The following is a 23,209-nucleotide window of genomic DNA, read 5'->3' as shown; positions in this document are numbered from 1 at the left end:
TGATTGGTTTATAAGTTTTGATTTTCCAATAACTTATATGGTTGGTGTTTTGGGGATGTGGGGGGAAACTGGAGCGTCCCGGAGGAAACCCACGCAACATGGGGAGAAAACCTGAGTCCAACCAGAAACAGAAACAGAGCCACAGGTGGACGAGCTTCTGTGGGGATGCTGATCTCTGAAACCTCCATGCTGCCCCTGTTTTATTATGATTATTAGGGCCCGAGCACTGACAGTGCGAAGGCCCTATTGTATCTGTAGGAATCCCTCGCTGGCGTTGGTTTTTGGGGGTTAGATAGGCCATCCTCGCTCAGTGGCGTCCGTCCCTTTCCTCCCTCCGGTAGCGCTAGTAAAACCAACCGTCAAACTCACACAGACATGGCTGACCAACTAACAGAAGAGCAGATTGCTGAATTCAAGGAGGCCTTCTCCCTGTTTGATAAAGATGGAGATGGTACCATCACCACCAAAGAACTGGGCACCGTCATGAGGTCACTAGGTCAAAACCCAACTGAGGCTGAACTCCAGGACATGATAAACGAGGTGGACGCTGATGGCAACGGTACCATTGACTTCCCCGAGTTCCTTACAATGATGGCAAGGAAGATGAAGGACACGGACAGTGAGGAGGAGATCAGGGAGGCGTTCAGAGACTTCAATAAGGACGGTCATGGGCGTCAGCAGCTTTTGTAATGTGGGGGGGACACTTTTTTGGGGGGGGGTCTGGGGGTCCTCCCCCAGAAAATTTTGAAAATAGTAGATTCAATTTCCCGCATTCTGGTGCATTTTACACCCAAAATAATCTCCCTCTCTCTTTGTTTTTCCTTGGAGCTGGCATGGTCTGCAATTACTGACTACTATTATGTTTTGGTTTAATTCATAGAGGACTGACACTGACAACTTTTTTGGCACTTTATTAAATGAGGATTAATAATGTCATGCAACAAAAAAATCTCTTGAAAAAAAAGTAATGAGGAAATACAAAATATTCAGTGACCTGCAGAACATACAACTATAACTCAATACAACTATAACTCAATACTCAATACAACCTGTTAAATGTTCCATATCTTCACCCATCTCCTCTTTTATCTGTACATGCTTACAGCAGGATTTCTACAAATAGAACATAACCATCATACAAAGGCTCCAAAAATGTGACCTCTTTTGTCATTTGCAGACACAAATGACTGGCAAATCTCCTCTAAGTCGAGTTTGTCAAGATGCTCTTGGTGGATGTGGCAAACAGCCACATTGTTCAAGCGCTTTTGAGTCAATTGAAGAGCGCAGCCAGGTCTTGAGCCTTCTTAAGGCACTAAAACTTCTCTCAGCCTCTGCTGAGGAGCATGGCACAACAAGAAGAAGCCTGACCAACACTTCTACTTGAGTGAACAGACCTCGAACCTCTGGCAGCATAGCTCTCAATGTATCCACCACTTCACTGACTGTGCTGCAGGGATACTGAAGTTTGAACATGGCCAGCTGTACCTCCAACGAATGGCGGTTTAGTTCATGGTACGAACTGACCACATTCACATCCTCCACCTTTCCAGTTATTAACACTTTTTCCAGTAGGCTGAGTGTTTCAAAGCTGCTTTGGTCAAAACGCCTTGTCAACTGGATCTCCACTACATCCAGCATTTTAAAGAATTCTATTCTGTAGAACTCCTCAGGGGAAGTGGGCCTAAATGCTGGTGCATTTCCTGTGAACCGCTTTGGGGGTCTCCGGATATGAGGAGTCTGAATAATCTCAATGTCCAACTCCTGGATCATGTCACAGGCTTGGGTGTATATCTGATGAAATTTTTCATCACATCTCTTCACCCGAATTGTGTTTTCCACACAATCAACAGCCGCCAGCATCCCTGAGACACTCACTGTCTTGCTCTGAAGGGAGCGGTTAAGACATTCAAGTTCTTTTAGACCTTCAAGGGCCATAATCAGGCTAAGCAAAACCTGCCCCTTCTGAACCCTCTCCAGAAGCCCCCTTGCAGTTATGCTAGTGTCAGAGGAGCCAGATGCCATTTCCTCAAGACTGACCAAAATCTGACCAAATTTGCACATGCTAACAGATCAGGAAAATATTTAGCCAATCAATTAAAAATAAACAAAGAAAAAACAACCATAACATCTATTAAGGACCAGTCAGGGGAAGTTACACATGATCCCTGTTTAATAAATTCAATCTTCAATTCAATTCAATTCAATTTTATTTATATAGCGTCTAATACAACAGAGTTGTCTCTAGACGCTTTACAGAGACCCATACCCAGAACATGACCCCCGAGCAGATATTACATAAACAATGGCAGGTAAAAAACTCCCCTAGTGGGAGAAAAACCTTAAGCCAAACAGTGGCAAGGAAAAACTCCCCTTTAGGAGGGAAGAAACCTTGAGCAGGACCAGGCTCATCAGGGGGGACCCTCCTGCCGAGGGCCAGACTGGTGGGTCAGGGACGGCAACAGCACAGCAGGCAGGTGGAAGCAGCAACGGGATGACCGGGGGTGGGGACCGCAGGCCAGCACACAGCTCCCGAAGCTCCGGCCCAATCAGCAAGTCCCAGGTTGGGGTGCAGGGTCAGGAAAAGACTTGTGCTCCGTAATGCAAGCTACAAGCCACCCACGGCCACCTGCAGGACAAAAGAGAGAAAAGGGAGGAGAAGGGGGGGGCAGCAACGGGATGACCAGGGGTGGGGACCGCAGGCCAGCACACAGCTCCCGAAGCTCCGGCCCAATCAGCAAGTCCCAGGTTGGGGTGCAGGGTCAGGGAAAGACTTGTGCTCCGTAATGCAAGCTACAAGCCACCCACGACCACCTGCAGGTTCCGGTGTCCGGCAAAGGATGCTGCAACATGGACAAAAGAGAGAAAAGGGAGGAGAAGGGGGGGCCAGCACAAGAAACTACAGGAGCGACTCTGACACACTAAAGTTTACACTACCTAGAGATTTACCAACACCAGCTAGAGGTTTACTAAACACTAACTATAGGCTTTACTAAACAGAAAGGTTTTAAGTTTAGTTTTAAAGGTGGAGGTGGAGTCAGCCTCCTTAACCCAGATTGGAAGTTGGTTCCAAAGTAATGGTGCCTGATAGCAGAACGCCCGCCCTCCAAATCTACATTTAGATACTCTAGGAACTACGAGTAAACCTGCACTCTGAGAACGGAGAGCTCTGACAGGAACATAAGGCACTATCAGGTCTTGCAAATAATGCGGAGCTAAGCCGTTTTGGGCTTTATACGCAAGTAATAAAATTTTAAATTGGATTCTGAATTTTACGGGTAACCAATGGAGCGACGCTAACACTGGAGAGACGTGGTCTCTCCTGCTAATTCCTGTCAGTACTCGTGCTGCTGCATTTTGGATCAGCTGGAGCCTATTCAGCAAATTACTTGGACATCCTGCTAACAACACATTACAGTAATCTAGTCTAGAAGATACAAACGCATGAACTAGTTTTTCTGCATCACTCTGTGAGAGGATTTTCCTAATCTTTGCAATATTACGGAGATGGAAAAAGGCTATTTTACAAACCTGATTGACATATGGTTTAAACGACAAATCCTGATCGAAAATAACACCAAGATTTCTCACAGTTGCACTGGAAGCCATCGCAACACCATCTAATCCCTTCCTAAGATGCTCTGGACCAAGAATGATAACCTCTGTTTTATCTGAATTTAGAAGCAGGAAATTTCTGGACATCCAGTCCTTGATGTCCCTAAGACATGCCTGAAGTTTAACTAACGGTTCTGTTTCATCCGGCTTCATAGACAAATAGAGCTGCGTATCATCAGCATAACAATGAAAGTGTATGCCGTGATTCTGGATTATACTTCCCAACGGCTGCATGTATAAACTGAACAAGATTGGCCCTAGCACTGAACCCTGCGGAACACCATAACAGACCCTTGACTGTTCTGAAGAAACCTCATGTACATGAACAAACTGGAACCTGTCAGATAGATATGATTTAAACCAACATAGAGCTGTCCCTTTAATCCCAATAACATGCTCTAACCTGTGCAGTAAAATGCCATGATCTATAGTGTCAAAAGCAGCACTGAGGTCCAGTAGAACCAGTATGGACACTAATCCCTTATCTGAGGCCATAAGGAGGTCATTCGTGACTCGAACAAGTGCTGTCTCTGTGCTATGATGCATTCTGAACCCTGACTGAAAGACTTCAAACAGATCATTTCTATACAAATAGTCACATAACTGGCTTGAAACTGCCTTTTCCAGAATTTTAGACACAAATGGAAGGTTGGAAATTGGTCTATAATTAGCTAAGGTGTCTGGGTCAAGAGAAGGTTTTTTAAGTAAAGGTTTAATTACTGCGACTTTGAAAACCTGTGGTACATATCCTAAACTTAGGGATAGGTTAATTTGGTCCAGTATTGTCGTACCAATAAGAGAAAAAACATGTTTGAATAGACGAGTCGGGATGGGGTCTAACATACATGTGGTTGACTTAGCTCTATTAACGAGTGAAGTCAGCTCAGGGAGGTCTATAGGATCAAAACAGTCTAGAGACAAGTCAGAGCCTAGGGAAGTCGCTAAAGCTGAAGAAACACCTACAACCGGCTGGTTGATTTCTTCTCTAATTCTCGCGATTTTACTGTTGAAGAAGCCCATAAAGTCCTCACTACTGAGAGCTGCAGGAATGCACGGCTCAACAGAGTTGTGACTCTTTGTCAGCCTGGCTACAGTGCTGAACAGAAAACGTGGGTTACTTTTGTTATCCTCTATCAGCGTTGAATAATAAGCTGTTCTGGCTTTGCGAATGGCTTTTTTATATACTATTAGAATATCTTTCCATTCACGATGAGAGTCTACAGACCTACAAGAGTACCACTTCCTTTCCATTTTACGCACGTTTTGTTTCAACATGCGGATATCTGAATTGTACCAGGGAGTTAAGCTCCTGTGGCTAGAAACCCTCCTTTTCAAAGGAGCAACTTCATCTAAAGCTGAATGCAACAAATCAGCAGTGTTACTAGCAAGGAAATCAACATCTGCAGAGGTAGAACCCAGGTCACTGGCCTCGACTACATCACTATTTCGCACTGTCGTAAGATAAGCAATGGCCTCCCTAAATTTAACAATAACTTCACAATCTTTAGAGACTTTTACTACAAATTATACTCGTCACAAATTGAACCATCTGATCAATCCATTAATGAGTTTCTTGGAGAAATTAACCTGCCAAAGTTACATCAGGAACAGGTTACGAATTTAGATTCACCACTCTCAATAGGAGAACTCCATGAAGCTCTTCAACATATGCCCAATAATAAAGCTCCGGGCCCAGACGGTTTCCCAGCTGAATTTTATAAGGAATTCTGGAGCATATTAGCACCAACATTTTATAAAATGATTCTAAATATTAGGGAAAATAAAAGCTTACCCTTAAATATGAACTCTGCTAATATTAGTCTTTTATTAAAACCGGATAAAGATCCCTTGCTCCCATCGAGCTACCGCCCAATTTCATTAATAAATGTAGACCTTAAAATAATTAGCAAGGCCCTTACTGAACGTCTGAAAAGAGTCACCCCTTCTATTATACATCCGGATCAAACAGGCTTTATTAAAGGTAGACATTCCTCTACTAATATTCGCAGATTATTAAATATTATAGATTATTCCAGTATCAATAAACAGGAAACTACTATTATATCCTTAGACGCGGAAAAAGCATTCGATAAGGTAAAATGGAAGTTTCTATTGGCAACCTTACATAAATTTGGATTTGGTGAATCTTTCATTGACTGGGTAAAAATATTATACAGCTCTCCCAAGGCACGTGTAAGGACAAATGATCAAATCTCTACAAGTTTTACCTTGCAAAGAGGCACTAGACAGGGTTGCCCTCTATCTCCCTCATTATTTGCAATATTTATCGAACCTTTAGCAGCAGCTATTAGACAAAATCAAAATATTAAAGGTATACAATGCAAAATAGTAGAGCACAAAATAAGTCTTTATGCGGATGACGTACTCCTCTTCCTCCAGAACTCACGATCTTCACTATCACAGACAATTGCACTTATAGAGGGATTTTCATCTCTGTCTGATTATTCTATTAATTGGTCTAAATCCACCGTTTTGTGCGTGAACTGCAATTTTAGGAATATATCCAATACTCAATTACAATCAGGGAACATTAGATATTTAGGCATAAACATCTCCCCTAGGCTGTCAGAGTTAATAAAATTAAATTACGTTCAGCTTATAAAGAAAATAGAAGATGATCTTGCTAGATGGAGCTCTCTCCCCATTTCACTCATGGGTAGAATAGCCACCATTAAAATGATGGTTTTACCAAAAGTAAATTATTTTTTCTCAATGATACCATTCAAACCCCCTATTTCCTGGTTTAAATCGCTGGACTCAGGTGTTTCAAAATTTCTGTGGAAAAATAAAACTCCACGCATTAGTTTAAAGACATTGCAGAAATCTAAAGAATATGGAGGTTTAGAGCTACCTAATTTTCAGTATTACTTCCTTGCCAATAAATTACAGTATATTGTAAAATGGTCAAAGGATCATCCTTTAGATAGTCAATGGCTGGACTCAGAGCAAGTGTTTTGCAACGAACTAGAAATCTCAGAGTTACCATTTATTAGTCAAAGTATCAAACGTCATCAATGTTTCAAAAGCATTAATATTAGCACAACTTTATCAGCTTGGTGGGAATTTCTTAAAGTAGCTAAAATTTCACTTTTTCCATGTGACCGTACACCCATATGGAACAACCCAGACATCGTGAAAAATGATAAAAAGATGGTTAACTTCGTTCAATGGAGAGATCAAGGAATACGGTACTTACAGCACTTACAGCAGGAGTAAATTTTTAGAGTATCAACAACTCAAGGCCATAATAAATAAAACATACAAAATTAGACAATTAGACTTACAACTTCCCGCTAAGATAATAGATTTATTAAATCTAAGCAATTCAAAGTTGTTATCAAAACTTTACAGGTTAGTGTCTAAACTGGACGAGTCAGTCTCTCTCCCGATCTCCAAGTGGGAGGCGGATCTCTCTCTGAATACCGACCAGCTTTCTTGGTCACAAATATGCTTAAATACGTTTACTATGACTAAAAACCCAAACTTACAACTTATACAGTATAAAGTTCTTCATAGAATACATTATACTGGACAAAGGATGTTCCAGATGGGCTTTGTCACCTCTAATATCTGTTCACAGTGCACAGAGAACACCCCAGATAATTATATGCATGCTTTATGGTTCTGTACACCGGTACAGAGGTTCTGGAAGGAGATTTGTGAGGATTTATCCACATGGATCGACCACAGAATCCCAGTGTGCCCCACGGTGTGTATATTAGGTCACCTGGGAGACACTCAAATAGATCCTAATTGGACACACCGGGTTCTCACTGCCTTATGTATCGCAAAGAAAACCATTCTAGTAAATTGGAAACAAAAATCCAGTTTATGTATTAACCATTTTAGGAATCTTTTATCAGATCATATTAGTAGTGAGATAATGTCTGCCTCCACTGAACAACACTCGGCTGAATTGCACTCTCTGTGGTCCCCGATTATTGGCCTCGTTACCTAGTGGGGGCGGGGGGGGGGGTGATCTCGTAGCCCTTGGGGTTGGGGGTCGGCTTGGGGGGTCTGGGGCGCGGGCCTCTGGTGGCCCCTGGGGGGCGGTGGGTGGGGCCGCGGGGTCCTGTCCCTGGCCGGTGGGGGCCTTGGGGGCCTGTGGGGGGGGGTACCTCATGGCGGTGGGGGGGGTGGCTGGGGAGGGCTCGGGCGGGGGGCGGTGGCTTGGGCGTCTCCGGGCCTCCTGGGGGGGGCTGGGCCGTGGACGTGGGGGTCCCACCCGGAGGGCCCGGTCCTGCCTGGGTGGGGGGTGGCTGTCTGCGCTGGGGGGGCATTGCTGCCTTGGTCCTCCGTCGCTGGGCGGGGGCCAAGTGCCCCTGCGGATGTGGGGACTCCGTGACCCTTGGGGTGTCCGCCGGGGTGGCCTCGGGGGGGGGTGGGGCCGGGTCCGGAGATCGGGCCTCCCCTGACCGGGGGGTGCACGGGCGGGCGCGGCGGCGGGGTGGCGCCATTCCCAGGTATCTATGTCTTATGTTGTCAGTATGAATGGGAGGATGTTGGACCGTTTCCCCCTCCGTCTGGGGGCTCCGGCGGCTCCGGGGGCGCCCGTGGAGGTACGGTGGGGCCCTGGCCCGGCTCGGGGGGCCGGCCCCCGTCTACTGGATGGCCGGTGGGGGGACGCGGGTGTCTTATCTGGTCCTGCCTCCTGGCTTCGGCCTCCGCTCCCCCTCTTGCCCCCCCTACACGATTCATACGCACATAGGCGAAAGGCGGGGGGTCCGGGTCGTGGGGGGCACTGTCCCGCGTGGCCCGGCACTCCCCGCCTCACGGTTTTAACAGCAAACTAGACACTGCACATTCAACACTTTATAAATACACTTGACAAGGACACGTAGTTCGGGAGGGGGGGGGGGTCGGTGTCAATCGATACTTGGCCCTCCCTCCTCCCTGTTTTTATGGCATTAATCACATGCACTCAACACAAGGGGCGGGAGGGGGTCCCACATCACCCGCGTTCCCTCACCGGCCTGGGCCTCGGACGGGTGGGTCGGGTTACCCGGGCCTGGCGGGGCCCGCCGTGCAGCCTGGGGTGCCTTCTGGCAGTGCTGGACCCCCCCGGGGAGGGGGAAACGGTGCGTGATTGTATGTCTGTGTCGGTGAGAATGCGGTATGGAAGGGTCCTGCCATGGAGGATTTGAGCCTCCATTGGCAGGACATCAAAAACTTAATAATTTATCAATATTATATTATACAAAGATGGTTATTATTATTATTATTATTATTATTATTATTAGTATTATTATTATTATTATTATTATGTATAGTATATTATATTATTATTAGTATAGGTATCGGATAGGTGAATGGATGAATGAATGGGATGCCTGGGTCTGGGGCCCTCCGTTGTCGGGCCTGCGCGGGTGTCGCCTTGTTGGGGGGTTCCCTCTCTCCGGGCCCGTCTCCGGTCCCCCCCGCTGCCTCTACGGCGGGGCGCCCCTCTGGTCTTGGAGGGCCACTTTCGTGGGGGACGGGTGCGCCTGCCCGCGTCGGCGGCCGGGGCGGCTCAGTCTCTCCGGGCAGGCTGGCCCCCTGCCGGGTGGGGGTCGTTGGCCTGAAGGGTGAGGGCCTCCTGGCCGCGTGTCCGGCCCGGACCGGGTGGCCGGGGATTGCCTGGGTCGCGGTCCGCCGCCGCGGGATCCCTGGCTGCTTCTTTCCGCGCCGTGGGGGCCCCGCCCGCGGGCCCCCTCGGCCGCCGCCGGGCTGGGGGGGGGGCTCGCAGGCGGTGGGTTGCCTCCCTCCTACTTCTCCCCTCTGTGGGGTTTGCCGGTGGCCTGGGTTCCGGGCTCTTCCTTGTCGGCCTCTGGTCTCGCGGGTGGCGGGGTCGCTCCCCCCCCTCCCCCACTATAGATACACTTCAGGTGGAGCTTTGTTTGGTTTATTACACACACACACACACACACACACACACACACACACACACATACACACATATAGTCATTTAGTCACATGCACACACACACACACACACACACACACACACACACACACACACACACACGCATGATCATATACATACACACACACACACATAGACATACACACTGGCTTGTTCACCTGCATGCTGGCTCTCTAGTTTTTGGGTTTAGGTAGCGGTAGCGATAGCTTAGCTCAGACTGCGATCAGATCTCAAGATTGCTGTTCGTGTTTTGGTTGGCTCCGTGCCGGTTTCGTGCTTTGTTTGTGGTTTTTTGTTGCAGATTTCCAGTGCTTGACGTGTGCCTCCGTGTGTTCCTGCTTCCTGGATTGGCAGTGGATGTCGTCACCCCCCCCCCCCCCCCCACCCCCTCCCCCCCCCCAAAAAAAACAAAAAAACACTGGGTTTGTATGTGTATATTTATGTATGTGTACGCATATGTGTGCGTATATATATGTATATATTACATATAGTAATAATGCACATATATACACTTTTGGTTTCTACCGTCATGGTATCAATCAATAATATGTGTGCAGACAAGGTAAAAAAAAAAAAAAAAAAAAAAAAAAAAAAAAAACTGACCAAAATCTTTTCGTATTGGTCTACAACAGCCTGGATAGCTACCACCCTCATGAGCCATCGTGTGGGGCAGAGGGGCGTCAGAGTTCTGAAACTCTCTGCTTCTCACTGGGCAACCTCCTTAAATATGGTTTTATATTTCCCAGATAGATGGTACAGATTGCCAAGTTTGTGGACTAAATCCAGCGCATTGGACACAATAGTGCTTGTGCTACAGGCTGTCTGTGTCACCAGATTAATGCAATGAGGACCACAATGAACGTAGAGAGCAAGAGGCTGTGTTTCTTTTATGACTGCCTGAACGCCTTTAGCTCCACCTGCCATATTGGCTGCCCCATCATAGCTCTGCCCGCGAAGGCAGGATAAGGGCAGGTTCAATCGAAGGAGGACATCAGTTGCCATCCGAGCCAACTCTTTCCCTGTTGTTGAGGAGACTTGATAGAGGCCCAAAAAGTCCTCATGAGGTAGCAAATCACTATCTACATAGCGTAGGCATATGGCCTCTTGTTCATTCCCAGACAAATCTTGTACTCCATCAATTATGATGGAGTACATGAGTGTGTGTTAGGTTTCGTAAATCATCATAACATAAATTCATAACTTAGGAAAGACACAGAGAATGTGGAATGATTTTCAAGGCGCCTCTGCAGAAGCTTTGGGGAGAAGTCTGAGGAGCTTCAGGGCAACACGGCCCTCCTCTTAGAACTCGTCAGGCCTTCTCACAAATTATCCCTGCAGGCTGGCGCTTTTATTCAGCAAGGATGACAGGAATGACCATATTTGGTAAACTGACTGTCAATGTATAGATAATGGACAATGAACAGATGGAGAACAGACATGGTATCAGATGATAGTTAAAAAGGTCACACCTATGACTTTTCAGTTAATAAGTAACTTATCTGTGGTGTGAACAGATTGTCCAACTTACAATGGGATAGTTGTTGGACAGCCCAAACTCAGGAAGGGCTGCCCTGTCATCTGTTAACATGTGATAACCAGCAGTCAGCTTAAAGTCTTTAAGAAACACGAAGGTCAAAGGGGTCAAATGGGGCCCCTTCTGGAGAACAGGAAGTCTCATGTGGGTCTTGAAACAGATGCGTGCCGGCTAACCTTACAATGGGACAGTTGTCCCAGGATAGCCCAAACCCTTAACGGAACACAGGAAGGGCTGCCCTCATCTGTTAACATGTGATAAGAATGTGACAACCAGCAGTCAGCTTAATAAGCTGACTTTAATAGGCCTAAATTCTGATTCTGGTGGTTTCATAAGCACAAACCTAATTCAAACTTTGATTAATCTGACAGTGTGGACACCTCATGTATTTCCTTTGATATATTTCGCAGAACGGAGTTGCCCATAATAGTTAGCATCTCATTCTGCACTTCTGGACTTGTGTAATGGTAGGGCTTACTGAGCCAATGCTTAAGAACCTCATCGTCCTCTGCTCTAAGCTTCAGTAGCTGAACCAAGTTTCGCCCATCACTCTCATGTCCACGTAGTGCTAGACCCTGACGAGCAAGGTAACGAACTGATTGCATTATCTTCAGCAAACATGATCTGGCTTCTTTTTGCTGCTGCATCTTCACTGATGATAGGTGTGTCTCAATGCTTCTGTGAAGGTGTGTGTGTGTTGTGATAGCAACTTTGTGTGCATGGCTGTTTTCATGGGCTCGAAATTTCTCAATGGCTTTTTTCCAGTTTTTAAAACCAGAAACCACAAAGGCTAAATCAGCATTTTTAGCAAGAGGGCTTACCTGCCTTTTGAATGCCTCTTTACAATAGAAACAAAACACCCCCCCCCCTGCATTTGGCACATAATGAACCCAAGGAAAGTCCCTAAACCATTTTTCCTGAAGGGTAAGAGTCTTGTTCAGCAGATGCTGGGGGGGAATGACTCTTGGATCAGGTTGATTTAGCTTGTGGTACACATCCTCACCCTCGTCTCTCTCAGGCTGGCTTATCTCGCCCTCTCCTTCATTCTCAACATTTCCCTCTCTCTCTTCCCTATCTAATGTCTCCTGTTCCTAGAAATTAAAATAACAATGAAATCGTCCATTCATTTTATTTGATTATTAATTTTCATAATTCCACAGTAAACTTAAAGGAGCTGTATGTTAGGGCAATAATAAAACTAATCATAAAATGACCCCGATATGTCAACAGACATTTAAAAATCATGTTCATTTCAAATACTTATGTCACTGACAACAGCACTCAAGCCAGGATATTCCAGTTTAAAAAGAGGAGTTGCAGCTCTCAACTGATGTTTATGTTGTCATTTTTTGTTTTGGCCTGAAGCTCCACCCTCCACCTATCTCCCAATCACCAAGTCAGTATTGTTTCTGAAGCTCCACCCTCCACCTATCTCCCAATCACCAAGTCAGTAATGTTTCTGAAGCTCCACCCTCCACCTATCTCCCAATCACCAAGTCAGTATTGTTTCTGAAGCTCCACCCTCCACCTATCTCCCAATCACCAAGTCAGTATTGTTTCTGAAGCTCCACCCTCTACCTATCTCCCAATCACCAAGTCAGTATTGTTTCGGCATCCGGGTTGCCAGCTCGGCTCTAATTATCGCAGCCGTGGCAGCCTACGTTCCTGCTGCATTCTGCAGCCTACCTGGCAACCTCTGGTCGGGGGGAGGAGGGGGAGGGTACACGCCGCTCAACAATATTTTGAAAGTGACTGCAGCACCAGTTTTGGCCATTTCTTACAGACGGCTCCTTTAAAGGGGACATATTATGGCATTTAATGTATATTTTAAACAGGCCTTGAATGTCTTAAAAACAATCTAAAGCTTGTTTTTTCTACATAAATCAGAAATCCAGCCTGTGGGCCCTGTCACTAGTTTTACCGCTTCTAACCCACTTTTCTGTGCTCCATTCTAAGGGAAGGGGGGGGGGGGGGGGGTATGATAATGAGGCTCTGTGCTGATTGGCTCCCTGAATGACGTGTAGCAGGGGAGGAGAATAAACCTCGCTCCGCCAGAGCAGCCCGAGCCTGTAAATAAATCACAACACTGAATTTTCACAAATGGCATCTTTATTGTTAAAAAAATAAAATATGGGTTGTATATAAATAACATTTATGCACTATTTCAGCCGGATCTGCACGGCGGATGCTGAACGCTGGCCTCGCAACCCCACGGCGGGCGTCCGGCGTGGGGTTGCGGGGCGCATCGCCCGTTACCGGGGATCAAACCGACAGATTTGGCTGAAAATCTCGGAGGGTGAAGCTGGTCCAGCCTGGGGCGTACCCCAGAAATCCCTGCTCCCAAAGCAAAGGGAACCAGGAAGTAGGCTGGAGCAGCGCGCATCACCGCGGCTTCAACCGGGGAATCTGACCGGTTCCGACCGGCCGGGACCGCAGGAACCCGCCTGGACTGGTAGCAGGGACTCCCGGGGACCGACCAGCAGAATTTCAGCCGGATCTGCCCGGAGGATGCTGCGGGGTGGCACCGCAACCCCACGGCGGGCGCACAGATCGCCTCCGGGGCGCATCCTCTGCGCATCGCCCGTTACCGGGGATCAAACCGACAGATTTGGCTGAAAATCTCGGAGGGTGAAGCTGATCCGACCTGGGATGGACCCCCGAGGACCCAGCTCCCAAACCAGCCGGGAACCTGGGTTTAACCCGGATCCGCTCCGCCGCGGCGCCGCGTCCGACTGGTTCAAGGAAGGACCGCTCCAGCCTGCGGAGAGAGCTGGTTGTGGGCGTGGTTTCAGCAGCGGAGGCCGAACCTCTGCGCCTAGGGTGACGTCACCCTAGGCGCAGATTTTCATCGGCTCAAAAAAAACCACGTGACACTGGGGGATTCTGTCCGGCGGGGGTCAGAGACCCTGCAGAAATTCATAGGATTTTGTCTCCCCTGTGCTGGCAGGGTGAGGGGAGACCACTTTATATATGTTAAAACAAGAAAAAACCTGTTTTTCCTAATAGGTCCCCTTCAAGGCATGCCAGATTATGCCTTTGCAAAAGTTGGTAAACATACTGTAGACTGAGGCACTGGACATTATAAGATTTTGAAAACATTAAACTCCCAATGAGCAATGCAAAATCTTCCTTAACTGCCTGTCACCTTTCAGCACTCACCTCAGCAACAGAGCTGTCTCCACTGCCCCTGCCTCACTCAATCTCAACCACCTATATCAGGAGAAATGGGGATGCATTGAGCACTTGTTCATATTGATGATGGCCTTAAAACAGTCCAGAAATTGTCATTACACATCAATGCATTACAAATATAATTTTTCATGTTATTATGGGCCAACGCTCATTAGTGGTTTTGGTCACCTTAATCGAAGCCTAAGTTTTTGTTCATTTGTTTGCTTCAGATTTTTAGAAATTAAACTTGTTTCCGGCTATGGAGCAAGCACTAACCTACTATATGCCGAAAAAAATCTGCCTGCCAGTGCCACCTTTCAGCACTCACCTCAGCAACAGAGCTGTCTCCACATGCTCCCCCTGCCTCTGCCTCACTCTCAACCACCTATATCAGGAGAAATGGGGATGCATTGAACACTTGTTCATATTGTTTTTCTCTAATAAAACATTTGGCATAGAAATACAATCATCAATAAAAAATACACAAACATTTTAGAAATAGAATGGCTGTTAAAAGAAATGGAACAGGTGTTTTCTTCTCTTTTTTTTAACCCTAGCTCAAACAATCAGATGCAAAATTGATTCTTTGAGTGGGTACAGTGGGTTAATGGCCAGTCAACTTAAATAATGCAAATGCTCATGGCAATGAAAACGGGATGGAGATGCAATAATGACAGGACAGGTAAGCACTACTGTGAGCTCATGAGAAGTCCTGGTACGCCGCAAAAAGTCCCAGTACGCCAGAGGCTAATATTGAGAAGTGCGGGTAATCCGTACCGGTGCGTACCGGCCGACTTAAAGCACTGCTTCAATTGAAATAAAGCTTGGAGTTGCCAGGCGGAGCAGTCCGCTCCAAGCGGCATAGATATATATAAAGGCTAGATGACTCAAGGCGGAGTCTCCAGCGTCGTTCACTGGCGGCCATCTTGCCTCAGGAGAGCTCGCTCACTCATAACATTGTGTTTAATGCTGCATGTACTGCTTAAACAACCTTAACTTGCTCAATTTTCAACAGATTTTCAAACAGTTTGGTTTGTTATGAACGTCAGAGATGTAATTATGACACTGCATACTTGTGAATAATTATAAACATTGAAAAACGTACTTTTATATGAAAATAACAAGAAACAGAGCTATGACAAGGTATTTATATTAAATTAATATTTCTATAGTATTCTTAGTAATATTTATATTATGACATTATAATATATATATATATATATATATATTTCTTTTTATTTTCATATAAAAGTACGTTTTTCAATGTTTATAATTATTCACAAGTATGCAGTGTCATAATTACATCTCTGACGTTCATAATGTCGCAGCGTCGAGTAAAGGGCTGCACCAATACAAAGTCCAATCACATTGCCTGACAACGCCACCTCGGGAATTTCACCCAAAGAATTATTTAATATCTCTAGTCAAGACACACAAGTTCGTTTACTCAAGGCAAGAGACGTGAAATCCAGATACTTTATAAAAATAGGTTTTATTACACAATGTTTTAAAAGAATACTAAAAAACCAGTCATGAAAATAAAGAGCAAAATAAATAAGGGGCAGGAGCTGTAGCGTACTGGTGCAGAGGGGAACTAGTGAAGGGAGTGGGAGTCTAAAAAAATGAAAGATATTAACGTAAAAATAATTAAACACTCAACCACACGTGGCAAGCACACAGCACACAAAAGGGAAGGACTCCACCCAGGTCACCAACACCACCACCGGCCTACAGCAACTGCAAAACAAACAAATTGCTACAAAAATAATCATATATCAAACATGCAAAATAAGACAAAAGGGCAGGTAACTACTACACTAAAAACACTGCCCGAAATGAAATAAACAAGGTTAAACAAACACTGGTCCCAAAGACTGTTAAACTAAATTAATTAAAAGAAAACGGCACTGTATCGCCACATTTATTATCGGGGTCAAGCCGGGAACTGGGCGAGACTTCAGGGGACCCCAGCAGAGCAGACAAGCACCGCAGTGAGGACAAGGCAGAAGAGCAAGCAAGCAAGCAAGTGGGAGAGCAAGCAAGCAACAAACTGCAGCAAACAGCAGCAGGAGACGAAACAGCAGCGGCTTTAATCAGCTGGTGGTTCTGACGTCACACCACCGGGGACTCCGTCAGCTGATGAGCCTTCCTACTATAGACAAAACTAAATTAGTATCCCAAGCTAAAAGTAAGTAAACTTGGAAGGCAGCAAAAGTAATAGCCTACCTTCTAGTAGGTTCACACAGGCATAGAGTGAGGGAGAGAGGAAACCCGCACGGCCACCAGCATTTGTCCGTGACCACACTAGTGTTCAGCCAGCGTGGATAACAACCATAGCAGAGAGAGAGACCTACACAGGAGATGCTAAATCACGCAACAGGAGCACGGCATTCAGTCGCCGCTCTGCAAGGAAATACAAATTATTTTAACATACCGAGAGAGCAAGACTAACAACTAGAGTGAAGCAGCAGCAGCATTACCTGAGAGGCAAGAAAGTCCGGGGCGGCAATGACGCAATGGGGGAAGCGCAAGACACAGGGAAAGCTGCCACTTATATACACAGCTGGACCAATAATTGGCTACCAGCTGTGTTGATTAAGGGCAGCTCCCTCGTTCTGCTACATTCGTAACAAACATGGCAGATCTGAGAGTGAGATAGATTTATAGTTACAAAGTTGGAGTTGAATTGGTATTTTTTTTTTATCGTCATTTTTATCGTTATCGGGATAAATTCCAGAAATTATTGTGATACATTTTTTAGTCCATACCGCACATCCCTAGTGGCACGTATCCTGTAATGATTTGGTACATGACTCTTGGTGACTATTACACGTGGTCCTGGAAATATCTCGTAGGTGAGTCCAACGCCGACTGGTCGTCGTCCACCACTGACCGGAAAGCTCTACAGTGGAGGAAGCAACTCAGCCTCACATCCTCCAGAAGAAACCTCGTCATCACTCTGCGACCTGACCAACGCAGCTCACCTAACGCTGCATCTTGTGCTGATTTCCTCATCTCTCCTTGGGTGGAGACGAAGCCTCCCCGGTACCAGTACAAGATCTGCTACATGGACAGTGCTCCCAAAGTTGAAATCACAACATGGAATGGGAATGTGAAGAGTAAACATGATAAACATGTTCTAATCAATGGTAAAGGTCAAACAATCAGTACGTTCACATGCAGCGATTCAACCTGGTTGCAGATCGGTTGCAGACATCGTTCCGACTTTTAAACTGCATGTAAACACCTCAACCTGGTCAAGTCAACCTGGTCAAGCCGGATTCATCAACCAGTTTGGAGCACCTAGATAAGCCAGTCGCAACCAGGTTGTTAACGCCATGTATACGGGGACATAGATATTGCAGTCTGCGCATGCTCGAGAATTTCCCCCGGGTGGGGTTTTCCCCCGGAGGGGGGGGTTCACCCGGAAGTGAAAGGAGACGACGCGTGCTCAGTAGTTGAAAAGGAGGCGGCGCGTGTTTAGCCATTCTTTAATTCTTCAAAACATGTCTACAGGAAGAACTCATTTTTGGTCCGATGAGGAGACGCGTTTTCTGCTACGTCAGATGCAAGAGTTAAACATTTTGAGGTTCATGGATGGGCGGAAAAGTAGGAACGCGGACCTTTATAAAAAGATCGCCAAAGAGATGGCTGACGCGGGCTTCACGAGGACACCGGAGCAGCTCAAAATAAAGTGGAAGAATGTACGCACGGGATATATTAGCGCCAAACACAGAAACAATAGAAGTGGACATGATCCGGCCAGTTGTCCACACTTTTACCTTGGGTACAGCGCCACCTAGCGTCACGGAGTCAGCCATGCTCTGGTTACGGTGGCTTATTCAATCTGATTCAGTCTGATCTCAGAACAGCATGTATAATCAGACAAGTGATCCAATCTTCTGCATGTCATTATGTGATAAGATCTGCAACCAGGTTGAATCGCTGCATGTGAACGTACTGAGTGTCTGCTCCCATTACAGATGCAGGGTACGACCGAGACCGAGATCCTGCAGGACGAGTAAACTCCTGGTGGACGGCTGTGAAGTCTATTGTTGACGCTTTACATGTTAACTCCTCTTGTTATGCATGTTCCCTCATGCCCCACTCACAGCGGGACTCGTCCTTGTAAAACCTAAACCATTGACTGTCTCTGATGTTATCTGTGTGTTAAAGGGTATGTTCAAAGCAACGAATACGTCTGGAAAACCTGTCAGGACGAAGTGGTTAAAGTTGAACTTAACTGATGTCTCCGAATGTTCTCGCTGGAATCAGAATCTTATCCGAGTGAATGGCACGGAAGCCAGAGAACACCCTGACCTTAACCTTAACACCCTGACCTGTGATGTCTATTGAACCTGCACAAGTTCCTGAAAACTTTCCACTTTGTTTCAGGCGTTCATATGAGGATGCTAAACCGAGCGTTCCAGTAGGCTCCACTTCCAGCTGTCGGATGACAGTCCACGCCACGTGTGGTGAAGGGCCTCTTTATAATCAGTCGGTTTGCCTCGGTCCCCGCGCTAACGCCGCTTCTGTAAGTGACCTGACAGGTAACTCTTCTGACACAGAAGTTTCCTGGCCTTCTGATGAAGGATGCAGCAGCCCCACCAGCGCTGCGTGGCTCTGTGGTTATGATCAGTACTGGAGTTGAGGGGGGATGAGGGGGGATGGCATCCCCCCCTGAAATAAAAACGGTCAAAATCATCCCCCGGTAAAACTGCCATCCCCCCTTTCCATCCCTTATGTCATTTCATCAATGAATGTGGTTTTACTGCTATTTCAACATTTAGAGTCATCACCAGAAAAATAACTTATTTGACCATTTTCACCTTTTTCAAGTAAATTTTCACTTGAAATAAGTAGGAACAACAGTGGGACAAGATTTATCTTCTCATTACAAGCAAAAAAATCTTGGTCCACTGGCAGAATCTTACATTTCTGATGCGGCTGCAAATATTTCTGACACCGTCAGTCATATGAATGATCTGCTTGCGCAAATGAAAAAAGGTGATGCTTATGAATCCGCCTCCGGCTGGGATATATGGTCCTGGATCTGGTCCGGAGGACTTATTAAGCTACTTATGCCCGTTGGTAGTGTTCTCATATTATTAAAGTTATAGTTATAGTTAATATTTATTTCGGTAAATCACAAAAAATCAACAAATAAGTTAACACAGGTTTTTCCCTGGTCAACATTGTGATTATTTTGACCGAAAAGGTCTGGGCTTGAAGCATAAAGCTTATCTTGCCCACCTTTTAAAAGACTAGAATATACAAGAAGAACAAATTAGGTATCATAAGTCTACACAAAATAATAATAATAATGATAATAATAATAATATTGATAGCTCTGAAAACAGAAAGTGAAAAGATGCTGAGGAAACCGACAAACCCAATTTAAGTTGTCATCTCATGCATGTGTACATTCTTCTTTGTTTGCTTATTGTGTTTCTATATATGTGTCCATTACCTTTGCTTTAAATAATATCTTGTATGATTTTATTGAGTTTGCTAGTTTAAGGTCGTTGTGTAATGAGTTCCACAGTTTTACTCCTAAAGCAGATATACATCGGCCCTTTGTGTTTTTTCTTATTGCTGTTGTGTCAAACATTGCTGTTCCCCTGAGGTCGTGTTTGCCCTCTCTTGGCTTGAACAGTTCCTGCATGCAGCCCGGAAGTGATTTGTTATAAGCCTTGTATATTATCACAGTGGTGTTCAGATTAACTATGTCTTGCAATTTAAGTGTATTGTATTCTGTGTGTTCATTAGCTGCATCATACCCTGTGTCCACTGGATGATATCATGTATGATCAGTACTGGAGTTGAGGGGGGATGAGGGGGGATGGCATCCCCCCCTGAAATAAAAACGGTCAAAATCATCCCCCCTGTAAAACTGCCATCCCCCCTTTCCATCCCTTATGTCATTTCATCAATTAATGTGGTTTTACTGCTATTTCAACATTTAGAGTCATCACCAGAAAAATAACTTATTTGACAATTTTCACCTGTTTCAAGTAAATTTTCACTTGAAATAAGTAGGAAAATCTGCCAGTGGGACAAGATTTATCTTCTCATTACAAGCAATAAAATCTTGTTCCACTGGCAGATTTTCCTACTTATTTCAAGTGAAAATCTACTTGAAACAGATGAAAATTGTTTTTTCCAGTGATGAGTCTTGTTTTAAGTCTAATGAGATTTTTTTTTTTTTTACTAAAATGAGACATTTTAACTAGAAATAGGACAAATATTCTTGTTAAGATTTTGAGTTTTTGCAGTGATCCATGTTACTTATCCTGTGAAGGACAGAGTCATATTGATAAGTTCAGAAAACTGTTTTTTATTGTTGTGTTTTGATGTATTTGATGTAAGCCCAGTGGATATTTAAAGCTTACAGAAGGCTGCATTTAACTGCTGCTATGTCATTCCTGCAGTATTTCTGCAGGTGTTTTTGTCACTGCTATTATTTGTAATATATTATATTATTTGTAATCAGCACAAATTATCTGTCCCCATATGATAAAATCCACCATCCCCCCTGATTTTATTTTACAACTCGAGTACTGTGTATGATCAACGTCTCCATGATGTTAGAGGGAAAATATTTTCCCATGATGTGGCCTGTTTGATTTGTTTCTTTTATCTATCTGCTTTTCTCACCATTCTTTGCTGCGTCATGTGAGCCGTGTCAAGGTCGCCTCATCTGAATCCACTGTGCGATGATGTGATCCACACCACACCCACAGCACACCTACTTCCTGATTGTACTCTGAAATCGACACCCTTTTCTTCTGTAAATACACACCCATTTTTTCATGTCTTTAAATAAACTTTGCTGGGGGCAGGACCGTTGTAGTTCGCTGCTCGTGCGCCTACCCTTGCATGCAAGAAAATAAGATGTCTCAGCCTCTTTCTTCAGATCACTGAGTGTTTTTTCTCTCTAGCAATAATGCTTTGATTATTATATACTAGGGCTGTCAAACGATTATTTTTTTTAAAATCGCATTTTGTCCATAGTTAACTTGCGATTAATCGCATATTAATCGCACATTTATTCACACATTTTTTGCGTTTCTAAATTACCTTCAGGTATTTTTTAAATGTTTTTAATACTGTTAACTACATGAGAAAGGGCAAATATGCTGCTTTATGCCAATGTTTATTCAACTTTCCACAAAAAAAAGCTTTTGACCTGAATGTAACATTCCTTCATAAATACAAACACAATGTAATCCCCAACTTAACACTTGTAAAGACTAACTTAAGATTCCTTCTTCTTTTATGCAGCTCAATGTAAAACAATGAACCATATGCATCACAAACCTTGTACAAGAAGTGCATTGCTCAGTTAAATTTTCCATGTAATTATGTCTAAACTCGGAGGAAAATAAAAGGTTAAAAAAATATCCCCTTCTCCTAAGTGGGATCAAAACAGGGTGATACAAAAAATAAATCACAAACAAATAAAGTGTACATGTAACAGCAGCGAGTGTAACTCAACCTATAAAGTGCAGTTGGGCCTCGACCTACTTCGATGGTAATTCATTTCAAATCGACATGCAAATAACTTTAGTCTTGTCCAGCGAACCATCTGAGCATCTTTTTGAAAGTGAACTAGCCGTTCAAAAGTCCCTTTTCATTCTCCATCTTTCAGTTCACCATACTTTTCCTCAAAGTACGGGTGCCGTCAAGCGCCAGAAGTTATATAATGCGCGTTTTTTTTTTATCCTGCATGTAATCATGCGTTAAAAAAATTGTCGGCGTTAAGAGGACGTTAAGTGCAATACCCCCCAAGAGCGCTAGTTGATACTTTGTTTAGCTTCCTGCCTTTCCAGCAGTGTTGTGCATGAACGCGTTCATTGAACACGTTCATTTCTGTGAGAACGTTGAACTGAACGTATTTGCAAATAAAGAACTAGAACGTGAACTTGTTAATTCTGCAAATCAAGAACTGGAATTTTAACTGTTCAGATTATCTGAGTTTCAGCTTCAGTATTTAGGTCCAATTATTACGGAATAATCCTTCTCATTTCACCAGCGGGTGGCGCGGACATTTAAAATACTCGACGAGACGATGACTTCACACTACATTACCCACAATGCAGTGCACACTAGCATAACGATGGGCACCAGCTCCATGGCAACGGCGGCCCGAGCTCGGTGCAGTCTTTACATGACCAGTGAAGAGAGAGACGTTGCAGACGCAGCGTCAGATGACGCCTCCGCTTATTATTTGCGGGAATTTTACACATTGTCTCCCAAAGAGTCCGAAGGTAAAAATCTAACCTTTCTAATCAAATTATGTCCACCTGCGCTGAGAAAACAAGTCCGAACGTTTGCGTACTAAATTCAAAACGTCATGTGGAGTCAAAGCATCTGTCCAGTGTGAGAAAATATCTGCAAGTCCTTGACAATCAAAAAGAAGTCATCAGGAAAGGCCAAGAAGACCCAACAGCCCCAAACGACCCCTGTCCCAAATACTGCTGCACCTTCAGGGGGTTGATTTACCAGCAACAGGTAGACAAGCTGATAATGGACTACAATGTTGGAGATTTACAGCCTGAGTAAAGCTGAAAAGCCACTAGGACAATACATGATTGTACACAGCAGTGGTCTCCAACCCTGGTCCTCGGGACCCCTGTCCTGCATGTTTTAGATGTTTCCTTGCATCATCACACCTGATTCTAATTAATGGTCATCATCAGCTTGTCATCCAGGTCTGCGCAAGTCTGTTAATGACAGTCATTTTTATCAAGGTGCTGGAGCAAGGAAAAATCTAAAAGATGCAGGACAGGGGACCTGAGGACCAGGGTTGAAGACCACTACAACAGTTTTTAGGACAGTCTGGCGTTTCATTCGTACTCCTCACCTAAAAATATTGAAATTAAATGAATTTGAACTTAGTTCAAAGTGAAAATGGTGAACTATGAATGTGAACTGTTCATTTTTAAACTATGTGAACTGAACTTTGA

General features: G+C 44.8%; 1 protein-coding gene across 1 annotated transcript; it reads left to right on the top strand.

The window, feature by feature from the left end:
- Nucleotides 1–317: 317 nt before the first annotated feature.
- On the top strand, nt 318–18,265 carry LOC133454855 (calmodulin-alpha-like). The gene is made up of 3 exons (XM_061733577.1): nt 318–673; nt 17,096–17,352; nt 18,224–18,265. The coding sequence occupies exons 1-3, from the start codon at nt 376–378 to the stop codon at nt 18,263–18,265; spliced, it is 597 nt and encodes a 198-aa protein (XP_061589561.1). The 5' UTR covers nt 318–375.
- The last annotated feature ends 4,944 nt before the right edge of the window (nt 18,266–23,209 follow it).

The sequence above is a fragment of the Cololabis saira genome, chromosome 11, assembly GCF_033807715.1.
Source record: "Cololabis saira isolate AMF1-May2022 chromosome 11, fColSai1.1, whole genome shotgun sequence".
NCBI classification, from domain to species: domain Eukaryota; kingdom Metazoa; phylum Chordata; class Actinopteri; order Beloniformes; family Belonidae; genus Cololabis; species Cololabis saira.
Note: the sequence above shows the minus strand (reverse complement) of the source record. Positions and strands in the feature narration are given on the sequence as shown.